The sequence below is a fragment of the Acanthopagrus latus genome, chromosome 17 (genome assembly GCF_904848185.1).
Source record: "Acanthopagrus latus isolate v.2019 chromosome 17, fAcaLat1.1, whole genome shotgun sequence".
In the NCBI taxonomy this organism is placed as follows: domain Eukaryota; kingdom Metazoa; phylum Chordata; class Actinopteri; order Spariformes; family Sparidae; genus Acanthopagrus; species Acanthopagrus latus.
The window spans coordinates 5,266,385-5,276,512 of record NC_051055.1 but is presented as its reverse complement, the minus strand read 5'-3'; the positions used below and the strand labels follow the sequence as shown (position 1 = coordinate 5,276,512).

Sequence of the window (10,128 nt, the reverse complement as noted above, 5' to 3'; positions counted from 1 at the left end):
AATACAGTGCTTTCTCCTCCCCTCACGCCAACGCCACCCCACAGACATGAGAAAATAAAATTACTCCAACAGTCAATATGAGCAAGGCCTCTTCTTGAAATATTGAATCAATTCCTGTAATCCACAGTGAGCAGCCTCCAGTCTGGCTGCATTGATTTAGCTCACGGTCAGAATGAAATTATGACTAGGACACAGCGCAGCAGTAGCAGCAGATGAAAAGAGCTGCGGGGTGGACACTGTAAAAGCTGCTTTCCCACTGCTAACTGAAAGAAATAAACACAGACGAGCAGAGTTTGGTAAAAAAAAAACAAAAAAAAACAAACAATGAATGTTTTATTTTAGTAAGTATTTTCTGTGTTTTGTTCGCTTTTTTTTTTCAAAACACCATCAGACATATTCTCACTGCCATGCAGCAGTGTACAAAACTCCCCTGAAATCTTATGTGGAAAAACAAACATGAATGGAATGTTATGGTCAAATATATCTTCTGGGTTAAACGACAGCTGAGTAAAAGTCATGTCCAACAGTGCTAACTAGCCAATCAGCAACACATCATTTCAGCGCATGCTAATGACATTCGGCAAATGATCAACTAAACTTTACTCTATCACACCCCCAGTTACTACAAAACAGTCAGTACAGTGCCAACATGTTACTCGTGTTATGTGGGAAACACAGCTCACATCAACCATTTTCTGCTTTGATCATGCTAGGAAACCTTGGAGCACACGTTTTTCCATTTAATTAACTTCAAGGCACATTAAAAGCTATCTCAACCAGCAAATAAACAGGTAAAGATGGGTATGCTATCAGTCTCCTACATGGGCTTTAATCCAAGGTGCTCTGCTCCAACTTTTAAATTGCACTATTATAGCTTTAGATTGGTCCCTGTCAAGTGAAAACCAATTAGGTGATACCATGGGCTTAAATGAAGAAGTCACACGCTACACTACTATGACTATCACTTTGTAATACAGGGATGTCAGTTATGTCAGAGATCTAACAGAAAATACATTCCACATAAAGGGAGTACAAGGTTTCATCACTTGAACAGCTTCACGGGCTGCAACTTTCAAAAAAACAAAACAAAACAAAAAACGGACCGCTTTGCTTTGGTTTCCTCAAAAACAACAGTGGGATAACCTGACAATACACACATGAACCCATCCAGTGGGTAAATACACGCAACTAAGCAGTGAGGGGGACCCAACAGTTTGTATCATCCATGTGACAAGCAAAACCTATGAAAAAAAAAAAAACGTGCTCATACAACAGAAAATAAAAAGGTTAACATTCTGGCAGAGTTTGAAACATCAGCAAGGCAGCTCCCCATCAAGTGTCCAGTCACACAAAAATATATATCTGGCCGTATTTGGATGCCCTGCTAAATGTGAATGGAAGAACAAGTGGTGCTTTAGAAAACCTCTAAATGCATGCATGAAATGCAAATATCTTTGCAGAAAAAAAAACAAAAAAAACAAACAGAAAAACATCATAGCTAACCTCTGGGCTCTAGTCCTCCTAAATAGCTATGGTGGGATGGACCATCAACACAAGTTTCATTGTGTCCACCGATGATCAACACACATTTGACAAAAACAAACCTGTCAGAATATTTTCCTTTGCGCTGTACTGCACCTTTAGTAAGTTTCTTTCAAAGCAATTTGCTATGATACAGTACATTCATTAACAGTGACAAGAAGGAAAGAATACTAAATCATCGTGCTGGCACCAAGATCCTGAGATGTTACTATTTTTGTTAAGATCTTACATGAAAAATATACACACACAATCATTTGATCTAGAGGTCCTGCATTTTGACCTTAAGAAATAAATACCCTCAGTTATGCACATATTACCATCTAAATCTACTTAGAGAAGTACCTAATCCCAGGTACTGGTGCAAAATAGGAGTCAGTTTTAAGTGACCCAGAGTGTCTCACTGGGAGTACATCCAGCACACAAGCAGGCCTACAGCCAAAGCTGCCCCGGCACCAACATTGAGCAGAATGGGTCTCCAGTACAGCCACTTCTCTCGTTTCCTCTCCGAGTCGGTCAGTCTCTGTTTCATCTGCTGGACCTTCTGTGAGGTGCTGGCAATCCTCTCCTCACGGTGTCGCTTTCTGACACTAAAATAAGAGTCAGTTAAAGATAAGTAGTCAGCAAACAACAGCTGGAAAATCCCATCAATCTCATGCAAAGTGCCACTGATGTGCCAGAGAAAGAACAATTACATTAGAATGAGGAACAAAACTGTAGGAAGGAAATACATTCTCCCAAGGTAATTTCAAGATGATATTTTTTTTAATGCATGATGGAATCAAGGACAATTAATTGAGCTTGGAAAGTAATGTAGAATCCACAGAATAATTAAATTGTTCTCTACAGTGGTGTCCTTTCTTCACAACTTATTTTACATATTGCACTTCAGAAGCTGTTACTTACTGCCCAGAGTTCTCTGCCATGTTGTGATCTTGGCTGTCTGGCTCTCCTGCCAGGATTTGGTCTCCTGAGGCAAATTGTGGCTCCAGGCAGAGCCCTGGCTGACCATTGGGCCTGCTGTCGTTGCAGTGAGGTCTGGGTGGAGGTGGTGGAGGGGGCAGATCTGGCTCAGAGTCTTCTTTAGACATCAGTCTCTGTGTGTTCTGCTGCAGGGGATGAAACACAAATACAAAGATATGTAAGTTTTCTCCCAATTTATGTCAGAGAAAAAGACAAACTTAGAAAATATTTTTGACTGCTAAACATTGTCACTACCCCTAAACAGTAAATCTCTTGATGACCATATTCACCTGTGTTCATACACTTTTAGTTTACTGACTAAAAATGTAGAATAATTAACCTAAACTTAGCAATGTAACATAAGTGGCATAAATAAATAAATACAAATAAATGAAATAGCTTCTGCATTTAATACTCATTTTTTGATTTAGTTTTACTGCACATAAAATCAGTTCTGAGTTCAGTTATTAATGGGCAGCGGTCATGAAAAATCATGTCAGTTGATCCCTACTTAAAAATGTACTATGGTGCTCACAGACTGAATAATTTAATATTTATACATGCTTTAACCCATTATAAAAAACTGCATACAGTTGGCAGGAGAGGACATTTTGTCATCTCACAGGAGAAAAAGGCCCAGGTGTAAATAATAAGATAAATCATGGCTGGATTTCATTGATCTGCTTCTTACTGGGGCCCTAAAACAGAGCCATTGTCTTTTACCTTTTATGACATGTCCAAATGTGTGCAGTGAATTAAGCTTATGTACATATGGCATGCGAGTATTGTATTAACATGAACCTGAAAAAGGCTAAAATGATCCTTCAAGTATTGCTAACTCAACTAGAAGGTATGCAGAAGTCCCTTCACCAGGATAGTGATCAGTACAGGACAGCACTGTGTCTGCAGTGGAAGCTTTTAGGTTTCTGGATTATTAACAACTGCATAGATATGACACAGCATTTAAAGGTTGCAGTTTTTAACTTTGCTACTTTGGAGGTTGGTTTTAGACGTGTTAGATGGGATGTTTAAAAGATATATTTTTGTTGGCAAATATATAGCAACAACAAGCCAACAAGTGTCTCGATTCATGTCTGTGCAGGAGACCAGGGAGAAATGTGTTTTTAAAAGTCTGCATGTTCAGCTTCCAGTACTCTTTCTACCTTCAGATATCTGCTTTCTTTTACAGCTTCATCATGTTGGCTTTCAGCTGTTTCAGGAGTCATGTTGAGTTAGTGCTAGTGTAGAGCCAGCATTTCCTGACTTCTCCGTTTCATAGCAGAATCTTTTAACTACATTTTGTGAAGAATTGATAGAAAATTAAAAGAAGTTTATCACTGAACTTGCAGAGCTCTGTTAGCTGCTATCCTCCAATAATGGCCCTGCTCCTTTGACCACTACTTATTGCCATGAATCAGCTCACTTCTGCTGAACATTATCAATTCAAGACAATTGCCATTGGTTAACACACATCTCCAAGTGGGGAGCCTTGCTGTAATAAAGATACAATGACCTGCTTACCTGCAGTTCAAATCGTGTCAAGTCAAGCCAGCACTAATTGGAATAGCCCCATTAGTGTTGTCATCAAAAAGCTTGAAACTGCAACAATACCAATTTTAGCCTAAACTAAATCTGTAGACAGAACAATGGTTTCAGTAACTGCCTATATACTATGGAATCAGCTTGGATACTGTGTCAGTCACCTGTCTCGTCTTGGTAAAAAATCATCACAACAGCCCAAACATAAGCCAGAAACTTTTTACACATACAGTCTGACTCTCCAGCTTTGTGACTGAGCTACCTGTACTGTTGAGTTGTCTGTCAGGATGAGCTTGGCTCCCTCGATGACTGCCATGTAGGAGAAGCGGAGCTGGTCCGGGGTCTGGATCAGGCCCATGCGGTATTCCCTCATGTCCAGCAGCACCTTCTGTATGTCGACTGATGATGGGTTCTTCCTCCTGTCCAACTGCAACACAGATTAATGTTGTTTAGAAAACATATTATTTTTTAATGGGTCTGTTTCCTCCACGTATACTGATGCATCTCATGTTTGATTTCACTTGGTATCAAATGATAACTATAGATCCACATTATCACATTCATACCAGCAGTGTTACTTGTTCTTGCAGGCCAGGGAAAAAATAAAAAAATGGCAAAAATAAGAAATGTCTTTAGTACTCACTGACATTTAAAAATGCTTTCTGCATCCAAGTATAACATGCTGCAACTTCTCCCTTCGAAGCTGTCACTAAGTAAGTAAGTATAATCATAACATCTCATCTTACTTTCTTGCCATAACTTGAACCTCTTGAGTAATGTTTTAATTCCATGTTTTCAGCTTAGGCAATATTTCCCTTTAACACGGATTGCATTTGCTAACACCACCCTCCCTGTTCTTACCAGGACCAGGCAGGTGTCCACCAAGGCGAATGTCCCAGAGCGTCCAATCCCAGCGCTGCAGTGCACAACTGAGGGCCCGTGCTCCGGGCCCAACGAGCCGGACTCCCGAACTTTGAAGAGGAAGTTGAGGAAGGAGGCGGGAGATTCTGGGACACCAAAGTCAGGCCATGTGGTGTAGTGGTAGTGGTAGATCTCCCTCGACTCTCCTGTCTACAACAGAGTACATAATTCTGTCAGCCATGATTGGGCTTGTCACTATGAAACCACCTCTGGATTTTACAGTAGTTGCAACCAGTCAAGATGATACTAGTTAAGACAAATTATATAATATTCAGAACAAGCTCCTGCCCTGATAATTAAGTCTGGATGAAGTAACAAGGGCAAAGCAATGGAAAGAATGTACTGTTTAATAAAGCAATGGACTGCAGTTTTCACACATACAATAACATCTTTGAGACTGCACACATTTAAGTAAAGGTTATTATTTATCCAACAGTCTAGCTCTCATGCTCACCATTGTGTTTTGCAGTTCTAGGACTCGGATTGTGTAATAGGATTGGTCCTCCTCAGAAAGTAACCTGACAACAAACCCTGTATCTGTGAAAGACATCTGGAGCTCCTGTGTGGTGGGCCAGTACTGTGCACATTTTTCCTGTAAAAACGGAAATGAATTTGCTTAGCAAAGTGCAGGAATTATGTGTTCAACAACAGCATTGTGGTGTCGGTTTCACAGAATTTGACATGAACTGAAAAGAAACAATCTATAAATAAGTCTTAACTTGGTGCCTCTTTCAACACACACACACAATGACTGCAACTTGTCCCTGCCCATGTGGTTTTTTCATTTCAGTGTAAAATAGGAACAAACAGGCAACAGGCCAGGAAGCAGAACAGTTCTTGAGTTAAAATATTTAAAAGAATGATACAACTATGGAACACTTTTTAAGCTCCCCACTCCCAAGCCTGGATGAGCTACATGTGTGAACAGGGAAGACAACTGGCTGTTGTGAATTTACAGCGAGCAAGTGGGTGTAGCGATCAAGTGAGATCTTCGGTGTTAGTGCTGGTTTAATCAGCTGTGACACATACTCAAATGTATTCAAGGACATCTGAAATGCTGTTTCAACCGCTCATTGTCCAAGTTCTACAAAACATCTGTGAAGAGTATTTCCCCACCCGATCTCTCGCACTTCGACAGGGCCCGTTTCCACTGCTGGTGGACACGTCCAAAATGCTGCTGCTTTCTTTCTACGATGGCATCATTGTGCACTGTGTGTAGCTGCTTTGTACTCATATCTGCTTGCCTGTGTATTACTTTTCACTCTTATGTTGATACTGCTTATATGTCGAAAAACATGTGGTATTGATAGAATGCAAAAACAGTCATCAGTATATAGCAGACTGTAGCCGCCTACCCAGGCACCAGCCCGCGTTGGAACCATTATGGAGTATTTTAAACATGTGGGAACACGTCTGATGCGGATAATCTCCTGTTATGTGCTGCATTTGTGAACAAGTAAATGTGCAAAATATCCTGATATGATTTTCTGGATACTGTCCAGAGTTCACATGTGAAGAAGCTATTATGTAGTGACTCATATAGATAGATAGATAGATAGATAGATAGATAGATAGATAGATAGATAGATAGATAGATAGATAGATAGATAGATAGATAGATAGATAGATACAGATACAGACAGGCACATAGCAAATACATAGCACTCAAATATATAGAATGTTATTCCCTGTGGATCCAAAAATGGCAAAGTCAGAAGAACACAGGCCCCAAGAAACATGTCTCCCAGAGATTATTAGTATAAGTGGACAACAAGCAGACTTAAGAAATCAACAATCAGCAGGTGTTGAAGTGTACTCACAGATCCCTTTTCAATGACTCTGTTGAGCATTATAACAGCTTTGGTGCACTGCTCCCAAATCATCAGCCAGAAATGACCGCAGGTATTCCTCAAAGGCCCCTGTGAGAACGAGAGAAAGGAATGTACACAGAAAGAAAATCCTGACGTCACTGAAGGCTCAGAAAACATCAAGGTGAAGTCCTGCAAATTCTTCTTCAAATGGTCCACAGATTTATTCAGCATACAGTAAACTTCTGCAGACATTTACAATGCTACACCATACCTGAGAGAGGATGTAAGCTCTTTGGGCTTCTTCTACCATGACTAAACTTGCATTGATGTAGTCATTTTCAGAGTTTTCGAGTTTTACCCGACTGTGATCATCTGAAACCAGACAAAAAATCAGAGCAATGAGCAATTTGAAATCACAGAAATGTCTTTCTCAATAACACTTATTTTTTATTTATAATCTCGGTGATAAGTCATAAGACTCACATGGGCTGACATCTCTGTAGCGGTTCAAATTCCGATTCACTGGAAGTTTTGCCACTTTGTAAGGATATTCGCTGGCTTGGATGCGGATCTCCTGTTGGAGGAGAAAAAAAGTGGGAAGTTATGAGTTTCATACTTTGTTAATTAGGGAGGACACATTGTGAGACTAACTGATGCATGTATGACATATAACTTCCTGCCTGACTGAAGTGGTGGCCAGTAACAGCACTGGTGGCCACTGACGGCATTTCTGCAAACACACCACACGTGGAGACTTCCAATCTTTAATACAGTGTGTCTTCATGCGAGATTCTTTGGAACTGTCAAATCTAACTGATGAGCTGCCCTGCTTTATTCTGACTGTCATGGTCAAATGACTGCATTTTTCTGTTGAGTGCCGTTGTCTTCACATAGTTTTCATTGTGTAAATAGGGTGCGGCCACAAATGATCTCCAAGCCTCTGCTGGACCGTATTTTCTTCATCTCCTTCTTGTAAAGTGATAGATAAACAGAAACTCTTTTACTGATAGAAATTAGAGCCACTAAAGAATAAAAGCTTGACTCTGAAAGACACCAGGGGTGTAATTCATAAAACTTTGTACAGAGAAGTCTTTGCATACAGCAAAAAATATTCTGATTTACAAATCCTGTTGTACGCCCAACGGTGTGAATAAACGGTCAAATCGAAGTGCCTTACGAATGTTACTGGATGGAAATGTGGCACTGATCAATACAGTAATTCATCGTCACAACCAAGAAGAAGACAAAGCTGAGGAACAAACTTCACACGACAAGTCAAATGTGGATGAGGCGGAGGTTATAAACTACTCGTAATTAATTGTGTTCATTTGCGTTGTCCTCTAAGCAGTGCAAGGACAGTGTAAGTCTGTGCATCCATCATACAGCATTAGGCACGAGTGGCAAGGCAGAATTAATGTTTACAGCAATCACGCTGACTGTTCCACTTACCAAAATGATCGTGATGATCAGTGTTCTCCCCCACCCTGAGATATCATTTGTTGGAAAGTGGAAGTTTGATTAAGTGAACACCATTTAATTACCAAGTTCTGTTACGCTGAACTCGACCTGCATAATGATTAGGACGCTCAATTAAAATATAATGTAACAAGTGTAACGATTTAGTGATAGGTGTTATTGTTAATGGTTTATTCCCAGGCTTTGCTAATTAAAAAAAAAAATCCATATGTGGCTTAGGTTAAGATGTCCCAAAAAAATGTTCTGGAGAACACTGTTTACAGTGGGCCTGACAGCACAGTCGTGTTCACTGAAGCAATTTTACGTAAACAGCAATATGGAAACTGAGATCACACTTGGTGACATGTATACAGTATTCATTCTATAACGCCATTTGATGTGAACTTGGATTTCTGTGAAGATGGTGAACATTTCACCAGTTAGCCACCAGTCCTGTCCTGTTGGGCATGTGATGGTGAGACAAGTTTTGAGCAGATACTGATTCAATATGAGTAAGATTTTTATCTTTTACAACCAGTAGATTTTGATGAATCAGTTATCCATCACTATGAGTGCAAGTACAAAAAACTCCTGCTTTTGAGGTTATTGATAACTTCAGTCTATTAATGGCTGATATTCAGTGAAAGCAAGATACGTCATTATGTGTAGAATGGCGCATATCATATTTAATTTGTACAATCTTTCTTCTTTTTTCCCCCATGAATCTCAATTTCAAAAGAGAGTGGCGTTCTCACATTTCAAGCCCTTTATAGTGCGAACAAGTTAGTCAGTTAGTTATTGATTGAAAAACCGTCTCTCCTATAACATTTCTGCCCTGTCGACTGCAATATGTTTATCTATTTCTCTGCAGAAGACCGGGAAAATGTATGTAGCTATCACGGCGAGATTAATAGTAGTCTTTAATGTAAATACTGATTTTTAACGGTGTAACGCCGGTAGTTCATGTTTGCAAAGTGATTCTCCGTAACTTCCAAATAGGGTAACATTAGCTACAAAACATATCCAGTTACATGTTATCCCCCCAGTTCATTGTTAGCCAAGTTACGTAGGACTGGGTCACTGCCAAAGTTAAACCGGAACCGAAATATTATGAACTAAATGTAGGGCTCTCCGGGACAGCTGGTGGTAAAACACATGCGCTTTTCTCTGGAAGTCCCAATGAGTTCTCAGAAACTGCAGCTGACGTCTGCGAGCGTCAGCAAGCATTAGTTAGCCAACTGAGCTCAACTATGGGGACGGTGCTGTGCCGCTGCACGTTTTCTAGCTACGGAAGTCAGCGACTAGCAGCGCGGACTGCTAGTTTCTCATTCGTCCTCACTGAGTGCACAGCATTGTATAAAGCCTCCACACAATGTGCCAAAGTCAATGGCTTAATATAATTACACGAGTCGTAAAGAGGGCTAGATGTAAAAACACCGGAGAAAGGTGTCTAACGAGCTAGCTATCACATTAGCTAGTAAGCTAAGTAAGTTAGCAACCGATCGTCATAGAAACACGAGAGGCCCAGTGTCCCGACTTACATTGTAAAGGTTTTGCCATTTCCCGGACGAATCAATGTCTTCAAATTCTTGCTCCATCGTGTCGTAGTAAGTGCCCCGAGACACTTGGTAACAGAATAATCACAGACTGTCTGAAGCACCGTTCACCAAGTTACTGCTCTCTGTAAGCCATCTAAACAGCAGTCTGTGTAACCCTGGGGATCCCTGCGGGGAGTCTGCTGCTCCTGCACAATACTGCATGCTCGCTGACTGACTCGGGTTGCCAGTTTCGTGTTTGTGTCAACCTACCAAATAAGAAATCGCGACACTTACTGCTGTATGGATGACTTATTACATATATCGACACACTGTTGATCAACAGCAACCCGTTAAGTAAACTG

The 10,128-nt window shown here is 40.4% G+C and overlaps 1 protein-coding gene across 2 annotated transcripts; it reads right to left on the bottom strand.

The window, feature by feature from the left end:
• Window positions 1–292: 292 nt before the first annotated feature.
• Window positions 293–10,010, bottom strand: ptpn2a (protein tyrosine phosphatase non-receptor type 2a). Of its 2 annotated transcripts, none has more exons than XM_037074502.1 (9): window positions 9,770–10,010; window positions 7,257–7,347; window positions 7,045–7,145; window positions 6,783–6,881; window positions 5,417–5,554; window positions 4,903–5,112; window positions 4,304–4,468; window positions 2,446–2,645; window positions 293–2,129 (listed from the first exon to the last, which is right to left on the bottom strand). In XM_037074502.1, exons 1-9 carry the CDS (start codon window positions 9,824–9,826, stop codon window positions 1,940–1,942), a joined length of 1,251 nt encoding a protein of 416 aa, XP_036930397.1. In that variant the 5' UTR covers window positions 9,827–10,010; the 3' UTR covers window positions 293–1,939. The 2 variants fall into 2 exon arrangements, with proteins under 2 accessions (XP_036930397.1, XP_036930396.1); XM_037074501.1 differs by having other exon boundaries at window positions 2,446–2,648; window positions 9,770–10,009.
• Between the last annotated feature and the right edge of the window lie 118 nt (window positions 10,011–10,128).